At 54.9% G+C, this 23,027-nt stretch overlaps 1 protein-coding gene across 3 annotated transcripts in view; it reads right to left on the bottom strand.

Annotated features, from left to right (window-relative positions):
• The window catches only part of Celsr3 (cadherin EGF LAG seven-pass G-type receptor 3), a 28,883-nt gene extending 6,155 nt beyond the window's left edge, over positions 1-22,728 (bottom strand). The window contains exons 1-31 of one of the 3 annotated variants that reach the window (XM_013346563.2): positions 17,155-22,725; positions 14,466-15,116; positions 13,862-14,087; positions 13,512-13,627; positions 13,052-13,140; positions 12,783-12,940; positions 12,033-12,196; positions 11,632-11,757; positions 11,368-11,537; positions 10,796-10,981; positions 9,572-9,688; positions 9,048-9,219; positions 8,553-8,694; positions 8,347-8,467; positions 7,847-8,030; positions 7,432-7,533; positions 7,198-7,212; positions 5,997-6,091; positions 5,594-5,803; positions 5,129-5,324; positions 4,791-4,946; positions 4,263-4,434; positions 3,507-3,674; positions 3,157-3,283; positions 2,857-3,063; positions 2,446-2,620; positions 2,146-2,258; positions 1,649-1,728; positions 1,052-1,178; positions 430-546; positions 203-351 (exon numbers count right to left, since the gene is read on the bottom strand). In XM_013346563.2, the coding sequence (XP_013202017.2) occupies positions 203-351; positions 430-546; positions 1,052-1,178; positions 1,649-1,728; positions 2,146-2,258; positions 2,446-2,620; positions 2,857-3,063; positions 3,157-3,283; positions 3,507-3,674; positions 4,263-4,434; positions 4,791-4,946; positions 5,129-5,324; positions 5,594-5,803; positions 5,997-6,091; positions 7,198-7,212; positions 7,432-7,533; positions 7,847-8,030; positions 8,347-8,467; positions 8,553-8,694; positions 9,048-9,219; positions 9,572-9,688; positions 10,796-10,981; positions 11,368-11,537; positions 11,632-11,757; positions 12,033-12,196; positions 12,783-12,940; positions 13,052-13,140; positions 13,512-13,627; positions 13,862-14,087; positions 14,466-15,116; positions 17,155-21,343 (9,020 nt within the window). In that variant the 5' untranslated portion in view covers positions 21,344-22,725. The other 2 variants (XM_026779536.1, XM_026779537.1) reach the window with 2 other exon arrangements.
• Between the last annotated feature and the right edge of the window lie 299 nt (positions 22,729-23,027).

Raw genomic sequence — 23,027 nt, 5'->3', positions numbered from 1 at the left:
CTGCTGCATGTGGAATGGCCGAGGGAGCCTTTGAGTGCATGGCCTGCTGCATGTGGAATGGCCGAGGGTGCCTCTAGGACTATTTTTCAGAAGACATCTGGGCAGAGCTGCTGCAGAGTTCCAGGTGGTCACCCTCCCTAGCACCTGATAAGGTCAACGCTTGGTGACATGGAACTAGACTAAGTCATATATGGTCACTCACCTGAGGTAGCTGCGGCCCCGTTGGCTGTCCTGGTCCTGGGCCCTGCCAGAACGGGCACTGCTCACGGAAGAGACGGTGGAGGCACCAAGAGTGATGCGGATAAGGCCACTCTCCTCAAAGAGGGCGGTGTTGTTATAGACTCCAGACCCCTGAGGGACAGGGGTGTGAGCTAGTTCCTAGACATCCTAGGGTTCCCATCCTCACCTCCAGCCTTAGCAGTCTCTCACCGTTCCGGGTGCTGGCCTTGTCTCCTCAGGAGCTGCCTTCTTGCCTAGACAGGCCGGGGTCCAAGCAGCCCGAGCATCGGCATTCAGGACACAGAAGAGCAGCAGGACAGCCAAGCCCTGTGGGTCAGTGAAGGTCAGTGAAGGTCACTGAGAGATCAGAAGACAGAAGCTCAGAATACAGCCGACAGAGCATCAATCAGGGGCCAATAAAAGTCTCTGTGGGTCAGCGGAGACGGGAGTATCGGTGTGTGTGGGTACAGGTTAGGGTTGAATCAGTGATCCCAGGGTGAGGATCAGAGAGAAAGTGAGGGAACGTCTCAGGACGCATAATGAGAAGGCCAAATGGCAGGAGGAGCTGAAGTCAATGATAGTGTGGTTAGCAAGGGATCAGAAGCTGCAGTATTGGTGAAGGGCAGCCCAGGATCAGCTCTCAGCCTGATCTCAGTGACTACTTGGGTATCAGTTATAGGCCTGGGGTCAGTAGCCAGGGTCAGTGTCTGGTTTAGGATTAGCATAGTCATTCAGCCAGAATGAGCTTCGGGCCTGGTGGCAATGCCACACCTAGGGCTAGGCTGCTAAAACCCCATCTGGGTCTAGGATGGGAGAGGGCTACCAGAGGTACCTGAAGGCCACAGAGTCCAGCATGGAGGTAGTGAAAGGCCAGTACGCTGTGGTTGACTGCCAGAAGGCCAAAGAGCCAGGAGGCACTGACCAGCAGGAGGAGCAGGAAGGAGCTGCGCAGGGTCCTGCTGTAAGGACATGGGAGGACACAGGAGGACACGCCAGGTCAAGCAGGGCTTATGTAGGGGACACAGGAGGACAGACAGGGTACATCAAGAAAACACTTCACACAAGAACATGGAAGTCTAAGGAGGATACTAAAGAAGATGGGCAGTCACGCAAAGAACCGGGAGAGCATTCAGGGAACCCTGAGAGATTGTGGGAAAGACAAGGAGTCAGGGAGCCACAAGACAACAGGAGATAGGCAGACATGTAATGGGGGGTAAAGTGAAACATTCAGGTCGTGGAGGAGTCCTGGGACACTCAAGGGACTGGGAGACAACAGAGCGAAAGTCCATGTGAGGCTGGAGAGGGAGCACAGGCCAAGGCAGGAAGGACTTCCCTTCATGCAGAATTTGGAGCCCAACCTCCACCAGAGCCCACCCAGGAGGAGTCTACCATCTTGAGGACCCCTACTTCCCTCAACTAGCCAACTCACAGCACAGAGGTCTTCTTGGCCTCCCTCTGCCCTGTGGAGCAGGATGTGCGGGCAGCGAGGAGAAACATGGTCCCATTCATCTACACCCACAGTCAGGTGGAGCAGGGAGAGAGAGACAGAGACAGTAAGAAACAGAAAGAGACCAAGACCACAAGCCCGAGCATGGAGAGAGAGAAAATGAGAGGGGAGGGAGTATGACTCAGAACGAGACAGAAGAGCTCAAAACCACACAAGAGTCAGAGATGGAAAGGGAAGCTGAGTGGGGTTGTGACAGTGACACAGAGAAATGGAGACAGCACGAGAAATAGCTAAGTCTTTGACCCAACTGACCCCCCACTTTCATGCCAGCTGAGTGGGAGTTCACTGTGACCATACACGAGATGGAAGCGGTCCAGGATGCCCGTGCCCCGCCACCTGCTACTCCATCACTTGCTCCAAGTCTCCTCCCTCCTTCCTGAAAATGAAGCACACAGTGGCACCAAGAGCCAGACACTCACCACAATGACAAGGACGATAGGGCCAGCGAAACTCCAGATAAGAGGTTCATGGATGGAGATCCAGCAGAAGTCAGAGTTCCCATAGCCCTCTGGGTCTAGTCCAACAGCCAGGCCTTTGGAAAGAGAAGAGTTAGAACCAAGGAGGTGTGGTCTAAATTTTGACCCCTAGTATGTGAAGGACATGGGATAAATGCAAACAGGATCCTCCCTGGTAGGTGACAGGGTTGGGGGAAATAGCCTGGGGTCAGACCATGTGATAGGCGGAGGTTGGAGATCACAGGCCTGTGGGTAAGACCTCACCTAACAACACGGCAGGGACGCCCCATCCCAAAGCATGGTAGAAGCGCATGGCACCACGATCCACATTCCGAGGCTCAACCTGCATCCGATAAAGGTGTAGGCCCTGCACCAGGAGCCACGCGAAGGTGCTGAGGAAGAAGTAGTGCAGGAGGATGGCGACCGCGGTGCACAGCAGCTGAGGGCGGGGCCAAGAGACCGCTGTCAGGACCTCTCCCACCCACCTCATCTCTGACCCACCCCAGGCATCTGTTTTCCACTTACGATCCTAACAACAGCATTTAATTCCAGCCAGTGTCCCTCCCCAAACCAGGACCTCAACTTGGGCGTGCCCGATCTTAGCTCCTAAGCTTTGGGAAAGGCGGAGTCACTGGACACATTCCCCTGACCCTGGCCCTGGCCCTGGCCCTGCACCTGGTTGTGGGTCCTGTGGATTCCCAGCAGAAAGAGGAGCTCTGCTACTCCCAGGGCAGCTGCCACATTGGCGTGGATGCCACGCACATTGGACTTGAGGCTGCGCAGGCTCAGCAGGACAGCTGCGGTCAGGACTAGTGCAGTCACAGACACGGCCACGACCACGTGCGTGAACACCGCCAGCAGCTCTAGGTCTCCCTCTAGCCGCTGTGGAGTTAAGGATGGTCACTGGAATGCTGGGTAGAGAGCTTCCTGCCCTTTTGACTTCCCACTTCTTTGGGTCATCGAACGCAACTCTACCTCACGGGGAGAGGCATCCATAAGGACTCCAAAAGTGCCTGTGCGGCTACAGCGACACCGTGCATGGGATCCATTCCTGTGTACCAGCTCGCAGTCCCTTGCTGTCCACATCCCATGCTGGTCTGCCCTATATCCAGAGGAGAGTTAGTTAGATCTACCTTTCCATCCAGATGTGTTTCATTGCAGGCAGAGATTTGTGAGATGGTGGGGGAGGGAGAGGGTGCCTGGAGTTGGGGAACAGCATTTCTAGTGGGCCTAATGGCACGGAAGCATAGACTGGGGCCTGGGGACAGGCTGGGCACCTCCCAGAGGTTAACAGGGACAAAAGGTTTCCAGAGTGGGGTCCTCACGGGCCAGGTGGGTCCCACTGCACACAGATCGCCTTGCTCCGATTCGCTGTCTGTAGTAGGCGGAACTCAAGGTTGATTGGGGACACCAGAACACCACTTAGGAAGTTGCGTCCATGGAAAACAGCCACGCTGACCACCGGGGAGTTCATAACAGGGTTCTGGGGGAGCCTGAGGAGACACCCAGCTGGTCTTGGACACTGTTGAACAAAGACTGACTGCCCACCTCTCCACCAAACCACTTGCCATGACTGACCAGGATCCGGGTACCTGCAGAGCACATGCTGGTTCTAAGAACACCATCCAGCCTCTGCTGGGCTGCCAGGGACTTCAGACTCACTGCCTAGACTGAGCTAAGGCCTGAACAGCTCTGGACTGGCCTGTGACTGTCAGTCTCAAACCCTCCCTTCTTCTACCCTCCCATCTCTATCTGACTTCCCCAACCAATTTGTGTATGTCTTCCTCTATCAGCCAGTTGGCCTATCTGTCCCTGGATCATGTACCCTTCGTGTGTGTGTGTGTGTGTGTGACGATCCCCATATGTTTCTGTCTGTCACCCCTGCACCTCTGCTGTTCTTTATAACCGAAGAAAATTCACATGGAACTCAGTTCAGGCAGGTTCCCTGGAGCTGTGCACAGGGTCGTCTGTTTACCTGTGGACCTGCTCATCTGCCCACTGAGGAAAGGAATGCTGGGTGGGGTAGAAGCTCACAAAAAGCTCAGGGTTGAGGGGACAAGGAGCAGCTCTATGCCTGGTACCTGGCGCCCCTGCGTTCAGCCTGGAACTGCGCAGGAAGAAGCCCTCCCAAGGTGCGGTACACAAGGAGAATGACAATGGAGATCCCAGGCTCAGGCTCAGGCTCTGGGGGCGCTGTTGGGGAGACCACACTTGAGGCTGTGGTGTTTTCTGTGTTGCTGCTTGTGGGCAGAGCTGCCAAAGGAAAGGAAGGAGCCACTGTGATTTCTTACCATGAACACCCACAGACCTAACCCTGAACCCAGCCCAGCATCCAGGCACAGAGATCCCTTCTACACACATCCAGAAACTGGGGAGCGGAGGATGCAGGGGCCACGAGAGGAGCATGGGAAAGGTAGTGAGGCGGTAAGGTAAAGATATGGCAAAGTGGATATGGATATGGCGGTGGCCCTGGGAAGGTCTCACACAGCAGCCATGGGGCGGGGGAGGTCTGACAAGGAAAGAACTGGCGAAGAGGTGACATGCTATCAGGCTTTAGGAGGCAATAAGGCAACAGGACCTGGCTCAGGAGTCACAGAAAGGGTTCCTACCTTCAGATGGGGATGGCTGTGGGGACTGGGAAGGCAACAGCACATGTGTATGGGGATCCCAGGCATCCTGGCCCCGGAAAAGGTTGCTATGGTAGCGGGGGTAACGACGGGCTCCCTGAGCTGAACTAGGATGCTCCATGCGGTCAATGCTGAGCACTGCCCAAGAAAAAGATGGGTAACATCTGTCCAGGACCTCCTTCCCGCGCCCAGGGTTACAGCCTGAGCTTCACAGGCTGCATTTCCTTGGTATGAGGGCAGGGGCTGGAGGAGGACTGGGCACGGCAGTAGCACCAGCCTCAGAGCTCCCCCTGCCCTCCTCCCTCCCCTCTACCACTCACTGATATTGGGTGTGACTAGTCCAACAGGGTTCAGGTATGTCAGCTCCATATTCCTCGCAAGTGTGGCTGCATATTCCTCCAGATGCCGCACTAGCCCTGCGCTTCCTGGGGAGCCCCCAGGGGCTCGCTGCCCCAGGGCTGCCCACAAGTCTCCTGTCTCCGGAGCAAGCAGTGCAGAACCGGCCCACAGCAGATTCTAGAAGGATGGAGATGGAGCTGGACCCACTCAGATAGTAAGGGTGTACAAAGGCTAGACATGAGGGGTCTAGCCGGATATTACTGGGGCCTAAGAGGCAAGAGGGCAGAATTGAAGTGGACGGGGAAGAGGGAAGTTGTAGGATTTTTGTTTTCCCAGTGGTCAGGAGGGGTATAAACTGGGGGTGCAGGGTTAGGAGGCTAGAGAGGAGGAACTATGGAGCTGGGGTCAGGCCATGGAATAGGGAATACAGATAGAGCACAGCCCACCTCATTGAAGTGGGCATCTTGAGTGGCTGTCAGCCCAAAGCCCTGCTGATGGCTCTCAAAAGCCAGCAGGTAGGCCAGCAAGCGGGCAGTAACTCGGACATCTTGGCTAAAGTAGTGGTCAGTCTGGCCGGTCACCTCCCGCAGCCGCTGAGCCAGCTTCTTGGCCTCCACGGTATCCAGTGCTGTCTTGTTCAGCTCCAGGCCATCCAGCTGCCAGGACAAGGATGGCGGTGGTTTTTCTGTGCTCCTGTAGGCATTTCTCAAAAGCCTTACAGGGAGAAAGGCTTGGACAGATGAAAGGGCAACTAGGAAATGCCCAAGAGGTCAAGAGCTGAGGTCTATATTGGGCCCACCACAGGCCCGAAGGTCTTGGGTGCAGGGCACTAGTTGGGCAGAGTCTCACCAGCAGACTGAGTTCCCGGAAGGCAGGCGAGGTGCAGTTGAAGAGGTCAGGCTCCAGCCAACCCTGGTCCTCATCACATAGCCGCACTGCAGCACCTGGGGGCAGGCAATCCCTGGTCAGGCCTGGAGCCTGGGTACTTTTGCTGGGAGGTGGCCACAGCACCCTCTTCTATCCCATAAGGAGCCTTAGGTATGGGCCAGAGTGATAAACATTTATGACTAGGTGCCTAGATGCTGCAGCCTAAGCCCAGGTGGCTTCAATAGCTTGTTGCTCAATTCTTCGAAGGATTCTGAGAACCATTCTTACCACTAACCACATGACAAAAAGTTTAAGGATGTACTGTAGACACACAGACACAGACACACACACACACACACACTCTCTTATACACACTCACTTACTCATACAGGCCAAAATTCATACACATGCCACCAATGCTCATTAGCTGCACACACAGATGTATGAACAAGCATGCCCACGTGCGCGCGCGCGCGCGCGCGCACACACACACACACACACACACACACTGCTCTCTTGTATACTCACAAGCATACTGACACAGACAAGATCACCCAGGAGTATCATATGACCCGAGTGAGGTGGGGGAGGGTTCTCACACAAGTTTAAACTACCATAATGGAGACTATTCCCATCGCCTTCCCTTGTCTATGCAGTTGGGATAGAAGCTGAATAAGTTGTGTCCACCAGCAAGAGACCTAACTTAAATTCAGAACCCCATCCCCTCAAGACAGACTCAGACACATGCACAGGCACAGAAGGACACAGATATGAGCATGCACACACAATCTCTGTCCAGCCACTGCAGAGACCTCAAGCAGCAGGGAGGGTTCTGGGAGGCCCTCAGGCAGCAAGGAGAAGCTGGTGGGTGGTTCTGACCGATAGGAGGAACCCTAGAAGGACCTCAGGAAGTAGGGAAGCATATGCAAGGACTTAGAGCATAGAAAAGGATCTGAAGGATCCCCAGGTGATGGGGAGGGATCCTTGAGGACCTTGGGCACCAGAGAAGGTCCCTAGGGTCCTCAGATCACAGGTTGGGGTCTCCAGAAGGACAGAAGTAGGTTTTAGAGAGCTCAGGCAGCAGGGAGGGGTCTGCAAGGACCTTAAGCAGCAGGAGGGGGGGTCTGCAAAAGCTCTGGCCGTGGGAGGGGGCAGCGCACCTGAGCAAACACGTACCCCTTACCTGTACCCCGCAATCCTGCCCAGAAGCCAAGAGAAACAGATTGGAGACTTAATGAGTAGAGGAGGGGAGCCAGCGCCCCTAAGAAGTATAAGGGGCCCACATGAATGCCCACCCTATCCCGTCTCTTTACAGAGATGAGGTAAGACCACCCAACTTGGTGAAAGAGGCGGCTGTAACAACCAGAAGTTAGACCTGCCCCACCCTCGGCAACAATGCTGCCCACCACATACTCACCCAAGGCCCCCCGGGGACAGGGTACTGTGGCCAAAACACCAAACTTAGTCTGGGGCCACCACACACCAGATCTCAGGGACTTGGGGCAGGCATCATAGAGTACTAGGGAGAAAGGGAGTGTTGAGCCTGGTGGTCAGGTTCCAAGGCAAGTAACACCATACCTACGGCTGTTCCACCACTCCCATGCCCAGGCCCAGAGTCTACCACTCCCCTGCTGGCTTCTAAAGAGCTGGCCTGTTAAAGTCTATGACAAGTCAGCCACGCATGCATAGTAAAGGTAGGGCTCCCGGTGTAACTGGTGTCTCTCAGGAATAGCTTCCCAGAGCCCACCACCACCTCCAGATGCCGGCAGTGCCACTGGTCCCTCAGCATGCTGGAGCCAGTCCTCGACTGGAGGTGATCAGAGCTTGCTTACCTCGGCAGCCACTGGCTGTCACCTCCGCAAAGGGGCTGTCACAGCTGTTACACTGCCGGCCAAGGGCTCCTGGGCGGCAGGGGCACTGCCCACTGTGGGGTGCACATGAGCGCGAGGTGGAGCCCACAGGGTAGCAGTCACAAGGCAGGCATGAGTCACTGCCCTTCGGTCGGTAGTAGAACTCCTGTTTAGGGGTGGGTCAGGGGCCTGAGGTCAGAGGTTAGGCTTCAGGGAAGGCTCTTAGGGAAAAGGGGGGATGAGTGGAATCAAGGGCAAAAGTTAAAAAAAAAATCTCAAAAGAGCTCATAGGCTAGAAAGACTTGCCTCAGATGAGACAAGGAAGGGTTTAGAAGTCAAGCATGAGAGGTGGCAACTAGAGAGTAGGACACAGATTAAGAAGTTAGGGCCCAAGTCACGTGGCAGAGGATAACAAATTAGACAAGAATCATAGGTAGCGTCCAAGGGAAAGTTAGAGGTCAGGGGTCAGAGTCTAGGCAAACCTTGCAGTGACACTGCCCATTTGTCTTGTTGCAGTTCGGGTCAAAGCCCTTGTGAACATCACAGTTGCAGGGACCACACGTTGGGCTTCCCCACCAGCCCCGAGGGCATTGCTGGTCCATCCTGGGAATGAGACGAGATAAAGTGCATCCATGATCCTGATTGCTCCCACAAGGTCTTTCCACCATCTTGGTCCCAAGCCTCTCACCTGTGTTCACAGTGCTGACCAAAATAGCCATTTGGACAGTCACAGATATAGCCGTGGGGGGTTCCTTGAAGGTGGCGGCATGATCCCTGGTTTTGACAAGGGTTCAAGAGGCAGGCATCCACACAACCTGGGCCATAATAACCTGCAGGTCGGGTCAGGAAGATCAGAACACTGGTCAGGGGCTAGAGAGATGGCTCAGTGGTTAAGAGCATTGCCTGCTCTTCCAAAGGTCCTGAGTTCAATTCCCAGCAACCACATGGTGGCTCACAACCATCTGAAATGAGATCTGATGCCCTCTTCTGGCCTACAGGCAGACACACAGACAGAATATTGCCTACATAATAAGTAAATAAAATATTAAAAAAAAGAACACTGGTCAAAGAACATGGAAAGAAGCAGGGTTCTACCCTCTCAGTTCCTGTCTACCCTAGGCCCTCTAGTTCCTGAGCCTTTCCTATGGCTCCTGGTTCTTTCTCCAACTCTCTCAACGCCCACCTGGCCAGCAGGTGCAGGTAAAGGTCTGCCAGAGGTCTTTGCAGTTAGCATGGGGTGGACAGGGCCCAGATGCACAGGCGTTGGTCACAACACAGCCAGGTTCCACATTTACTCTGTGGCTGGGAGGTGGCAGGGCTGAGGACCCAAAGGGTGTAAAGCCAATCCAGACTCCCTATAGACACAGAGAGAAAATGGCGAGACTCATGTCAAGGCAGTCCTATGGAACCAGTCACACAGTCTGACGATCCATGACATGCAGCCTTCCTCTGTCCCTTCCACAAAACTCAAGGCCTCCCTAAATATCCCCATCCAGCCCCTCACAAGGATTCCTCATTGTGCTGTTTCTGCCGTGTCTTCCAGATGATCCTAGATTATCTAAACTAGACTCTTACTTCTGCCAGAGGAAGGTTTGATTTGTCTCTGATCTCTCTGGGTCATCTAGCCCCCCTCCCAGGCCAACATGGATTTAAATGCTACTTTTCGGTCCCTAGTGACCCCTAGCATAGTCTCATGCTGATCCTCACCTGGATACAGCCAACCAGACCCTGTGGACCCTCCTCCTTACTGCTGGGGGGCAGGCCTCCCACATGGAGCTGCTTTACTTTCAGGCCCTGCAGCTCACCCCCCACAGCCATGGTGTCCTAGAAAGAGGGGACAGTCAGCACGGAGGGAAGGGGCACCTAGAAAACCCCTGTCATACCCCAGAGTCAGAATGGCTTCTTCTAGTCCTGTATGACCATGCTTTGACCCCTGTATCAGAACGGTTTGGAAATGAGTCTCTGTGGCAAGGGTGACAGCTAACACAAAAGCTCCAGTTAAGAACTGACTTGGGGCTGGCTGCTCTGCCAGAGCATCTGGGTTTGATGCCCAGCACCTGCAAAAAGCTCACAGCAAGGGTTCTGATACTCTCCTATGGCCTCCCTGGGCACCAGACATATATATGGTGCACATACATACATGGAGGCAAATACTCATACACATAACATAAAAAAATAAATAAATAAAGAGTTAAGCTCAGACAGGCTCCTCCCTCCTGGACCAACCTTGTAATTCTATAATCTTATTTTTTGAGCATATATATGTGTATATAGTGTGCTTATGTGTATATACATGTTCATATGTGTATGGGTCAATGATGTGTGTAGATGTATTTGTACATTATACATGTGGAAGCCTGAAGTTGACACCAGATGTCTTCCTTGACCACTCCCCACTTCATTAACTGAGCCGGCTAACTGCAGAGCTCATCAATTCTGGCTAGTCTAGTGAGCCAGCTTACTCAGAGGCTCTCCCGTCTGCCTCCTGAGTGCTGGGATTACCGGCAGCTGCTATGCCTGCCCTGTGTTTACACAGGTTCTGGGACTGGAACGTGAGTCCCTACAGTTGCCTAAGCAGGTGCTTTATCCTTCGAGCCATCTCCCCATCCCTGAAATTCCAGTATTTTGGCTTGGGGTAGGTAGAGATTAGGGAAAACAACAGAAGAGGCTTTCGGGAATCAGGCAAAGTCAAAGTCCTAACTACAGAGGTACCACAAGATCAAGCCAGAAATATAGGGAGCCTACTTGACTCAAGAGGGGTTGCCTAACAGAACAGCCTGGCTGGTGGAGTAGGATCAAAGCAAAGAGCTAGGAGAATATCAGATCTGGTAGTTGGAGGAGTGGAAAGGAGCTGTACAAGAGGTGGGGGTCACGTAAGTTAAGTCTGGTTGGAAAACTGAGAACAGACTACCCTGGGTTCAGAGGTCAGACCTGGAAGAGGTTGAAGTCCAGTGAAATCATAAAGATATGATGGCCCCTTCGGCCACCTGGCTCCTCCTGCAACTCCAGCCGAAGATCATGCCAGCGGCCGTCACTGACTGTCGTATGGTCCAACAGGAGGTGGGCGGCATGGCCTGAGGCCCTACTTAGTGTCACAGACAGCAACCCCTGATCCAGCTGTGAGTAGAAATGCATAGCCCCAGGATTAGATTAGAATGAGGCCAGGAGGTGAGGTCGGGGGGTGTAGTGGTCAGGAATATGCATTAGAACCTATAGCCAATGCATAGCGCACTGTTCGGGGATATCGTGGTGTTGACATGGGTTGGGGCAAAGGACAGAGTCAGGGGTCATGGGTTGGTACAGTTATAAGAAAGAGCTGTGTGTGTGCCCTGGACATGCAGAGAACATTATGATAGGGAAGAGTCCACATGCAGGGTTCAGAGCAGAGTCCAGGGTGGTAAAACATCTGACAGAGAACTATGCTATATGTTCTAACCCAGTTGCTGGGGAGCATTGGCCATTAGCAGAGGGGGAAGAGTGAAGGACTGGAAGGACAGACATACCTGGCAGAGGAGCACGCTATGTGGCCCAAGCTGTACTTGCATCAAGACCCCTTTTGTTGCCCGTGTTCGAAATGCTAGTCCCAGGTACCATGGCACGGACACAGTCATGTCATTTCCAAAGTCCCAACTCAGTGTGCCGTTGCCATGGAAACGGTAGGGATGGGCCATTGCTGAGTGCAGAAGAGAAGTAGGGTTACAGATCCTATCCCAAGAACAGGCCTTACTCACCCTGCAGGGTCCTCCTGCCCCATGATGTCCACTCACTGAGGCGACAGTCTTTGCCACCAAAGCCCACAGGACAGTCACAGCTAAAGCCACCCCAGCGCTCTGAGCAGAAGCCACTGTTCTTGCAGGGGCCTGAGGCACAGAAGTGCAACTTGGCCTGACAGCCTGGAGAGGAAAGGACAAAGAAGATATGAGAAGGCTGCGTGAGGACTTGAGTGCTGGACAGGATGCTAAGCCCAGGGGCTGAACGTGCACAATGTCATCCTCCCATTCTAAGGAGTAGGTAAGTGTGAGTAAGGCCCTACAGGCCGGATATAGTGTGGCTCTTGCCATGTAGTATTGGATTGGGGTCCGATATGGAGCCATCCCATGCAACCCTCCACCTCCTCCTCGTGATGGAGAAAGGGACATGAATGGGGACAAGTAGCTTTTGGGCCTACCTGCCATAGTGCCATTGTTTGCAACGAAGGCTGCCATGTCCATTCGGCGTCCATCAATGTGCAAGTCTCGCATGCAGCCAATGAAGTCCTTGTGGGACACGGGGAAGTTCTCGGGAAGGTTGGGGACACCCCCCAAGAGCAGAGGGCCCGTCAGGTCCAGGGACCTGGGGGTCAGGAGTCTGGGTCATTGGTGGGTCTGGAACCAGAGTAGGGTTGCTCCTGGGGGCTACTGGAAATAGGGGATAGGACTAAGGGAAGGGGGATTAGCAGGAGAAGATAAGACCAGGATGGGCAAAGAGTTAAGAATGCAATTGTGAGGAGGTAAAGAAGACCATGAGGGGCAGATGGTCGGGGAAACGGGGGCTACTTTGGTTTGAAGACAATGATGAGGAGGGAGGCATTTGGGTGGCTGGGGTGGGGGATGGAGAAGAGGGACTGAGGGGTGACGTCAGCAGGCTCACTGGTCTCAGGGGCTATTTATGAGATTAGTGGACTAGAGGCAATGTGTGTCATTAGAGCCCTAAGGTATGGAGACATTTTTGAGGACAGAATGCCTAGGGACTTTTTCTGAGGACTGTGTGGAAGCCAGAGCCAGGGGTAGAATCTGGGATTGGGGGCTAGACTGAGTAGGCTTCCAGTGTCTTTGATCTGCCTGTCTGGGAAAAGAACAAGGAGTCTGGCAGACTATGTGAAGGGCTAAGGTGGGCTCTGGTCGCAGAGAACATGAGGAGCGGGGGGTGGGGGCCTCACTTCTTGGAGCTTGTTTGCACACCAGCAGCTGCACATGCGTAGTTGCCAATCTCAGCACCAAACTGCAGAGCCACAGCCACATTGCAGTCATCCACACTCAACACAGCCACCTTGTCCTTCGAAGGGCCCTGAGCACCCCCTAGGGCATCTGTCCGGGGCTGAAGACCAGGCACACCAATCAACAATGCCCCTGTGGTAACTCCTGAGTGAACTCAGAATCCTGACTCCCCGACACTGCCCACCCATACTATGCCAGAGGTGGTGCCCACCTTGTTGTAGTATCTCAGATGCACGGTATGCCACTGTCCATCACTCAGGCCTCCTGGGACTGTGGGGCTCACCACTGTATTGGATTCACCTGTGGGGAATCCATTATGCACGTGGCATGTTGTCTGGAGTTCCTGAGTGGCCCCATCCCGGCAATTACATAAATACAGGTACTCAAAGGGTCATGCTGAATAATGGGATCACCGTATCCCCTGGTGACCATACTGACTGGACTACAGAGTCCTTGAACACGTAGGAGAAACACAGACTTCCCCAAGGGACGGACCTTCCCTGAGGGAGTGGCCACAGAGCCCGGTCCTCACTGTTATCTGTTTGGCACTGAAGAGTGTGCTCAGGGGTTCAGTTAAGGGCACCTGAGGGGACACACGCATTGACTCTGCCAGCCATCCCTGGAACACATGCATCCCACTCACTGCCACAAAAATCCACAGGAGCACCCACCCGTGGAATATGTAAGCCGCACTTGGCCAGCCACAAGTTCTAGAGCCAGAAAGTCATGCTTCTCATTTAGGCGTCCGTTGTAGAAGAGTAGCCCACTGGGCTGCACTGTTGCAAACCTGGGGGAGATGGACCGGGACCATTAGGAGCAGACAGCTCACACCCTCTGTTGGAAAACCAGCTCAAGCTGGGCTGAAAACAGAGCGTGGGAGATGCCAGAGCATCCCAGCAGAGGTCAGGGAAGAGGGCGGTGTCCTGGAAGGACCACAGGACTGGGCAGTCAGCAATATGGCTCAGGGTTACATAGGTAGGGACAGAGGAGAGACATGCAGTGACACGGGGCGGGCACCTACGAGAGGGACAGCGTGAGGTGGAAGCGCTGCCGCAGGCCGCGGAACATGACGAACGAACTGGGAGGGAAGGAGCGTGCGGCCACCTCACAGCGCGGGCCCTCGAAAGCGCCGCCCGCGGGACACTGGCAGCGAAAACCGCCATTGGGAGCGTTGGTGCAGGTGCCCCCGTTGCGACAAACGCCTGGCACGCAGCGGCCAGCTTCAGTGTCCAGCTCGCAGTCTTCGCCTGCAGGGCAGCACCGGTCAGAGGACCACGCCCCGCCCACGCCCCGCCCACGCTCTCTGAGGCCGGAGCCTCAAGGCCAAGTCCCTCGGCCTCTGACTGGTTGAGCTGCCTGTGGGCACGCCCCCAAACGACCTGTGGGCGCCATCGAGAACCCGCCCACAGCCTTCGTCGCTCCGCCCCTGACCCCTCCCCTCCAGCACCTTTAGCCTAGGATTTTTAGTTCTCTCCCAGCTTTAGGCATTCTGCGGGCTGGCTGGGCTCAGCCGCTCCGTTTACAGGACCCAGTTGCCTTAGAAAGGATGCCCAGTGCTCACTCGCACTCCGTAGTCCCGCCGCTAAACGTCGCCAGGGCTTCATCCGGCGCTGCACCCGACTTACCGGTGAAGCGCGGGCGGCACACACAGGTGTAGCCTCCCTCGCGCCGCGCACACGCGCCGCCATTGCGACATGGGTTCGAGTAGCAGAGGTCGAGCTCAGTCTCGCAGAAGTCTCCCGTGAAGCCAGGCGGGCAGCGGCAGCGCAGGCCAGCGATGGGCTGGATGGGTCGGAAGAGCGTGGAGGCCGAGGCCAGGAAGGGCGCGGAGGAGTCAAAGCGGAGCACTGACACGCATTTCATGTAGTTCTCACAGGGCTCGCGCAAGCACACGTTGTCATCAAAGGGCAGCACGTCGAGCAGCGAGCGGGCAGCCAAGGCGGCGCGGCGCACGTACAGTTGCTCCTGCAGCTCCTCGGAGCTGAACCAGGGCCCTGCAGCGCCTGCCCCAGCCCCACGAGGGGCCAGCGCCGAGAAGCTCACGTTAAGCACGGTGCCCCCCACGTCCGTGTCGTTCTGGATGTTGAAGATGAAAACATCCTCGGTAGGGGTTGCGAGCACTGCAGCCACGCCTTCAAGAAAATGGCCTAGCAGCGGTGATAGGAAGCGCTCTTGCCACATGTTCTCCAGGCGCACAGTCAAGCTGTTGGCCAGCAACTCCTCCGTGATGATGACCACACGCAGCACACACTGTGCTGTAACACTATGCAGGCCATCTGCAGGCAGGGGCAAGGACAGTGATCAGTTTCCGGTCAGTAGCTGCCTCTCCCTGGGACACAAAAGGTCTGAGGCCAGTGATTACCTAGACCTACGAGTCAATAGACTGACCCCTAACAAGGTACAAGTCTAGGATTAGTAATCACGGTGTCTCCCAGCATCAAGGTAACAACTGGCTGCTGCTTCCTACTTCAGCATCCCCAACACGGGGAGAGAGGCTTGAGTCAGTAATTTATCCAGCTCAGATCTGGTCCTTAGCATCAGGGCACTCCACCAGCCCTGCCCCCACAATTCCCAATGAGTCAGTATTCTAACAGACATTCTGTAAGTGTTCAGTAATTCATATTCCTAGTCATTGTGATCGATAGGCTACCCCCACTAAGGATAGGAAGAGAAAAAGCCAGGACCATTGGCCATCCATTTCCAGTTTCCCATCTTCCCCCATTGAAGCAGAAACAGCAGAACACTCCCTGCAAGAAACAATGGGGGAGGCAAAGGCCAGGTGTGTGGTGGTGCAGGCCTTTAATCCCAGCACAAGGGAGACAGAGGCAGGGGCAGGCAGATACCTGTGAGTTTGAGGCCTACCTGATCTACATAGTGAATTCAAGTCAGTGCGACATAGTAAGACCCTGTCTCATAAAATAAAACACAAACAAAACAAAAGAAAGAATAAGTTCCAAAACAAGGCTATCTCTTCCCAGCCCTCTGCTCCCCCAAGGCAGTAGATGAGGTCCTGGACCAGCGAACACTCAGTGCAGTTCTCCAGCACGCTGGATCAGCGAGCCCCATGGACCTTGACGTAGAGCCACTCTGTACCCTCCTCAAACCACCTAACACTCTAGTCCTGGGCTCTGTGATTTCAGTGTCCATCCTGAGAGGAAAGTCAGGTACTTATCTGCTTTGTTCATCTCAGATCAAGCACGTGTTGGGTGGTCCATAAAGACCGGCTGTAGAGAGAACTGAGCAAGCACGTGTTGGGTGGTCTATAAAGACTGGCTGTAGAGAGAACTGAAAGGAAATGAAGACCTCGCCTCCTCTGTCAGTGCCAGGAGACCCAGCGCCAGAGCTGAGACAAAAGATTCTCCAAGCCTCTTGCACTTCTAGATGGTGATACTTCAAGGGTCTTTCCACCTGGTCCCTTCTATGAAGGAAGGGTTCCTGAAAGTCCAGGGAAATGAAAGCTATTGGATCGCTGGACATTTTCCAAAAGGAAAGGTCCTCAGCCTTTGTATAGTAGCATGGACCCATTCCCTGACTGAGGCTGTCAAAGTTAGCTGCTCTTCCTGACCACCTGACTGAGGCTGTCAAAGTTAGCTGCTCTTCCTGACCACTGAAGTAAGTGAGGGGAGACTAGACCCAAAGTAACCCTTATCTAAATTTGGGCATGAAATGAATGAACTTTCTGGATTTTCCTAGAAACACAAAAGCATCACAAAGAACCTCTGACCTTCCTTCTTTAAAGAGAGAGGAGCAAGCCAAGCAGTGGTGGTGCATGCCTTTAATCCCAGCACTTAGGAGGCAGAGGCAGGCGGATCTCTGTGAGTTTGAGGACAGCCTGGTCTACAAGAGCTAGTTCCAGGACAGGCTCCAAAGCTACAAAGAAACCCTGTCTTGACAAAAACAAAAACAAAACCCAAAAACAATAAATAAACAAATAATTTTAAAAAGGAGAGAGGAGCAATTCTTATACGAACAGCTACTTATGGTTCTTACATGCCCTAGAATCTTTTTTTTTTTTTTCGAGACAGGGTTTCTCTGTGGTTTTGGAGCCTGTCCTGGAACTAGCTCTTGTAGACCAGGCTGCTCTCGAACTCACAGAGATCCGCCTGCCTCTGCCTCCCGAGTGCTGGGATTAAAGGTGTGCGCCACCACCGCCCGGCCATGCCCTAGAATCTTAAGGATTCTGTAGACTGTCCAAGAACCTGAGTGGAACTGAACTTATCTTACTGGGTACAGGAAGCCACCACTTTAGAGATTCTGGTTTGAGCCCCGAAAAGCTAAGATCATTAGGTCACATGCCTATCCCGCACCCCTCACCTGTTACAGTTACCAGCATGGAGGCCACTAGTGGGCGGTTGTTGTCTAACTTCCGGCTGAGTCGAAGCTCCCCGCTGGTCTGGTTGACCACCAGCAGCTGCAGCTCATTGCCCCTCTCAAAGGAGTAAAAGAGGTGGTCAGAGACATCCGGGTCATAAGCTGGGATGCGCCCAATGATGCCTGAGGGAAAGGTGTCAGAACGGTTGGATACATAGTTGTTGAAGAGGATCTGGAAGTTGTTGAGCACAGGACTATTGTCATTCTGATCAACCAGGCGCACATGGACAGTGGCCCGGCTGACCAGGGGAGCAGATGTGGCCTGCACCACAATCACGTACTCCTGGCGAGCCTCATAATCCAGGTCTATGAGTGCTGTCAGCTCTCCAGAGAAGATGTCCATTTGGAACAGCTCAGGGATGTTCCCTTCCACAATCTGGTACATGATGTGGGCATTGGGGCCTTCATCGGGGTCCACTGCAGTGATCTGAGCCACCACTGAGCCGACAATGCTATTCTCCTTCACCCTCACTTCAAATTCCTCTGCCGGGAAGACAGGGGCATTGTCATTCACATCTTGTACGGTCACCTGGATGCTGACTGGAGTCCGAAGTGGGGGCACACCACGGTCCACAGCATAAGCAGTCAGCTCATACACTGGCACCGCTTCCCGGTCCAGCCGCCTCACAGTCCTGACAATGCCAGAGGTGGGCTCAATGGTAAAATCTCCATCTCCATCTTCCCCATTCTGGAAAGTATATTGGACCCGGCCATTGGCATGAGCATCCCGGTCAGTGGCTGAGATCTGCAGAACACTAGTGAAGGGCGGAGCATCCTCAGAGACCAAGCCTGTGTAGTGGGAGGCCACAAACTGAGGAGCATTATCATTCACATCGTTGACCATTACCTCCACGTAGGTGGTATCTGCTTTCTGTGGGATGCCATTGTCCCGAGCAGTAATGGCCAGTGTGTATGTCACTTGGTCCTCGTAGTCCAGTGGAGCTTGTAGTGTAATGGCCCCTGAGTCTGCATCAATGCGGAACTGGGGCAGGTTGTCTTCCAAAAGATAAGTGATGCGAGCATTTTCACCCACATCATCATCAGAAGCACTGATGACCACCACAGTGCTACCCACTGGCCGATCTTCATTCATGCTTACGGAGTAATGAGCGCTTTGAAAGACAGGCCTATGTGTGTTGGCATCCGTGATGTTGATATGCACATAGCAGTGATCATGAAGGGCACGGTCAGATGCGGTAAGCACCAGCTTGAAGTAGCGCTCCTGCTTGTAATCCAGGGGCAGAGCCAGTGTCACCAAGCCCACACCACCTTGGGTGCTGATGGCAAAACGGTTCCGAGTGTTGCCACCTGTGATTTGGTAGCTGATGGCACTGTTGGCATCTCGGTCCACTGCGGTCACACTGACCACACTGGTGCCCACAGCTGCATCTTCATTGAGCCGAAGATGGTACTCTTTCATGGTGAACTCTGGCCGATTGTCATTGACATCCAACACAGTTACTGTGACACTGGCTGAAGCAGAGAGTGGGGGTGACCCATGGTCTCGCGCTTCTACGCCAAAGAAGTAATGTTCCACAGACTCACGATCCAGGGGACCACTCACAGAGACCCAGCCAGTGGCACTGTTTATCACAAAGGGTGTGTCTGGTGCCACACCAGTTAGAGAATACTCCAACCTGGAGTTCTCCCCGTGGTCGGCATCCACTGCCTGAATGTGAATGACCGAGTGGCCCAGGGGTGCATTTTCCAGAACAGAGACCTGAAAGGGTGTGCTGACAAAGATAGGAGTATGGTCGTTGATGTCTACCACCTGGATGCTTGCCAGGCCTGTATTGTTGGACAAAGGTGGCCTCCCTGCATCTTGTGCCCGGATACGCAAAGCGTACTCTCTCTCTGCCTCAAAGTCCAGAGGTGCCACTACCTGGATCTCACCCGTGAGACTGTCGATGGCAAAATGGCCACGGCTGTTGCCGCTGATGATGTTATAGTGCACCAAACCATTGGCGTCCTTGTCCTGGTCCGTGGCCGTGACACGTAGCACCACTGTATGAGGGCGCACGTCTTCACGCACCTGTGCCACATAGCGCTTCTCGCTGAACTGAGGCGCATTGTCATTCTCATCCAGCACAGTTATGTGCACTCGGACAGTGGCTGAACGTGGCCCCGGCTCCTGGCCCTGGTCACTAGCTTCTACCACCAGCTCGTAGCTTTCCATGTGTTCCCTGTCCACGCGGCCACTGGTGCTGATAAGGCCCGAACGTGGATCAATCTCAAAGGCGGCGGCTGCCTCCTTGCGTGCAGCTGGCGACCCTACGAAGCGGTAGCGCAGGTTGGCATTAGGTGGCGCATCGCCGTCGGTAGCACGCAACTGCAGGATGGGGTATCCTTCTTCCACATTCTCACGAAGTGTTTCCCGATACTGGGCTTGCTCAAACACTGGCGCGTGATCATTGCGGTCAGCTACTGTCACCGCCACCATGGTGGTGGCTGAGAGGCGCGGTGAGCCGTGGTCCTGTGCGGTCACCCGAAGGTAGTGGCGTTCCATACTCTCACGGTCCAGAGCGGCCGCCGTGCGGATGAGGCCACTCTGAGGATCAATGCTGAAAAGCTCCAGCGAGCGGCTGTTCATGAGCGCCGCCAGCGAGTAGACGAGGCGCCCCGCCTCGCCTGGGTCCGGGTCCTGCGCCACGACGCGCAGCACCGATGTGCCCGCTGCCTCATTTTCAGGTACCAATGTCTGGTAGTTGTATTGAGGAAACTGCGGGTGGCGGTTTGCGGCACGCCGGGGCCGACCCTGGTTCTTGGAGGGTATTTGCTTGGCTTCAGAACCAGTTTGGAACCCTGGAGGGCGCGGCCCAGGGCGCAGAAAGAGGAAACGGCGGCGGAAGGGACCGCGGAAGCGCATGCGCTCGGGAGCCGGCTCGGGAGCTGTCCGGGGCTCGCGTGGTGCTGAATCTGGCGTAGGAACTGTCCTTCCAGCACGTGGTGCTGAATTCTCCCCTAGGTCAGATCCCAGAGAGCCAGGAAGGCAGTTCCGCCGAAGGGGTCCCCTCTCCGTTAGAGAAATCGCGGATCTCTCACCCTGACCCTTGTGTCCTGGCGCCCACAGTTTCCCACAGCATCGAGAGGTTTCCGCTCTCTTGCGAAAGGCTCTCCTAGCATTACGCTGGAAGGAAACTGACCTGGAGCCATCAGGCTGAGCCAGAAGGTCCGAAGGATGGGGAGGGATGTTCCCCAGATCTGGATTCCCTGGGGACAGAGCCTCAAGCGGCAGACTACCTCTTCGTAAAGGCCCTGTCCGCCCACAAGAGGAGATCTCTGGATGCCAACATAACAGATATCCTGGACCCCGACCAGCCTCTTGCTCCCGACTACCCAATGCCTGGACCACCAGCTCCGCGTTTGGTTGCTCAGGGGTCCCTCGTTGGTTCCTGGCGCTTTGCCTACCTACTCGGAGCCTCATGAAGACAGGTTCCCTGACTCCCAGGCCAGACTCTCCATCCTCCCAGACGCCAGGAGAGTCGGGACAAAGAGCTACGGCTCCACTGCCGGTCTGCGCTCTTGGCCCAGTAGCAGTAGCTACCCCTGGGTCCCAGCCCTGGTCCCCACCGCCCCCCAGCTCCTCTCGGCTAAAAGGGAACAAAGAGAGGAGAAGGAGCAGTAGTATCGGGGTCGACGGTCCCCGGAGACCCCACCATAGAGGCCGCCTCGCCATCACCCCCCGCCTCCCGGCACGGCCTCCGCCGCCCCCCGCCCGGGTCCGGGCCTTGGGCCCGCCCCGCCGCTCTGGCCCCCTCCTGGGCCCCTGCCGCCGCCCTGGCCCTCCGCCCCTCGGCCTGTCGCTCCGCGTCGCCACTGCTCTCTGGGCACCATCTACTCTGCGGCCAGAGCCCCTTTGGCATACAGCCCCGGCTTTTGCCGCCCCCACCACAGCATCCCCGACGCTGCTGCCGCCTCCCGACGCTCCAACATGGCTCCCGGCCGCTCGGATGGTTTGCTCCACCTCCGCCCCGATGCCCCAAAGCCGGTGGTACAACCCGTTGCGCATGGCAGTTCTGGCTATAGAAGGCGGCGCCGCCATCTTTATTGAGGACAGAAGTGCTGCCCACGGTGCTGAAAGGAGCGGGGAGTTTCTCCGCGGGTCCGCTACCGCCCTCCCTCTCCTGTTCATTCTTGGTTTCCTAGCCTTTCTTTAAACTGAGAATCTCATCTCCCGTACGGAGCACTAGGTCCGAACCCTAACACCAATTTTGCTTTTAAAATGTGTTTTCATAATGTTCTGAGTGTTCGCACCGCTCTGGGCAGCGTTACCATGTAGAATCCTGTGACAGGGACGATAATGACCAGACACAGGCCCGGTCACTAGCAGTTCAAACAGTAGCGTAAACTCTTTATTAACAAGTTTAACTTATGAAACGTAGCAAATATCTCCTTGTTTGGCCCTACAGAGTAGGATCTGAAAATGACTCTCCTGAGGCAGGAGGATAAGCCAGTTCTTCCCTGCCTCGACAGTCGCTAGCAATCGCCCAGACTTGGGGCTCCCGCGCTGGACACCGCATCTCTCCAAACTAAGGTTCTTTCCAGTGCTCTGGGATGCCACGTGGAACCCAGGGTTGCACCACAGCGGTGGGCCCAGCTTCCTCAGATCCCCGCCCCTCGCCTGCGACAACTGCATCCTTTAACCCCTTGAAGAGCCTGACAGAAAAACTCAGTTCTCCCTAGCCCTGGCACGCGCGCATCTCAACTGACCAATAGCTGGATGTGGCGCAACAAACGTCACAGAATAAGCGGTACAGGCGGTGCATTCCAATCAGAGAGTCATTGTTTCTATTGGCACAATGGGAGACCCCGCCCCTCTCGGAGGACTCCATTGTATGAGGGAGGAAGGAGGGCCTCGAGGGTTCCAGGACAGACAGCAGAAATAATCCAGAAGGCGAGCTACACCGGTCGGCCTCCAAACGAGTCATCGGTAATGAGCTGCAAAGCCAGGTGCGGAACACTCTGGCATTCTGACACCGAGGCAGAAGTCAGGCCCAGAACCCCAGAACGCTACACTGGGTGCGGCTCCCCCGACTGAGTGGTTACTGCTTCAAATAGCCCAAGAACTCCTGGCCTAGACCTCTGGCCCGCCCCCAGATGGTAGCTATGACATCACCAGCAACCAATCAACGCGTTCTCCTGCTTCTCAGTTTCTTCTCTTCCGGGAGGCCGGTCTCACGCGGGTTGTACCCCATGTGGCTGCTAATATCTGGCGCAAGGGCTTCAGTGTGTTTTGGGTCTCTGAGTCTATAGGAGCTATTCAGGGACAGAGTTCCGTGTCAGGTGACATGGTCAGTGCGGCGGTGTATCTGCAGCGGTTGCCGACTAGAGGAGAGAGGAGCGGGACCTGGTTTTGACCGTGCCCGCCTCTCAGTGGAAGTTAGGGGAAGGCACAAATCTGAGGTCGAACAAGGAGTAAGGGAACTGGGATCACTGAAGCAGCTCCTGAATGACGTTAGGGATCTGGACTCGGATACAAGATGCCTGAGCAGCAGTTTTAAGGAGCCTTCCTGGCTCTTGCCGAGTGGGCAAATGTGCAAAGGCACCATGACTGAGGGAAATCGAGTTCCGTTTCCCTTTCCAACAGGGCTGGTGGTTAGCCTCCACCCCACTCTGAGTCATGGTGTTCACTACAGACCGCACTGGGTGCGGCTCCCTGCATGTAACTGTCTCCACCCTTCCTATCAGGGCTGCTGCAGTCTGGGGGGCTCCCTCACCCTGTTTTCTCATATGCACTCACTTCTATGCCCAACCCACAGCAGTAGTTCCTAACGCACTTTCTGGAAAGACAAAAAAAAAAAAAAGAGGCTGTAAGA

This window comes from Microtus ochrogaster, chromosome 5, assembly GCF_000317375.1.
Source record: "Microtus ochrogaster isolate Prairie Vole_2 chromosome 5, MicOch1.0, whole genome shotgun sequence".
In the NCBI taxonomy this organism is placed as follows: domain Eukaryota; kingdom Metazoa; phylum Chordata; class Mammalia; order Rodentia; family Cricetidae; genus Microtus; species Microtus ochrogaster.
The sequence above is the reverse complement of the archived record's forward strand: the minus strand, read 5'-3'. Positions and strand labels throughout refer to the sequence as shown.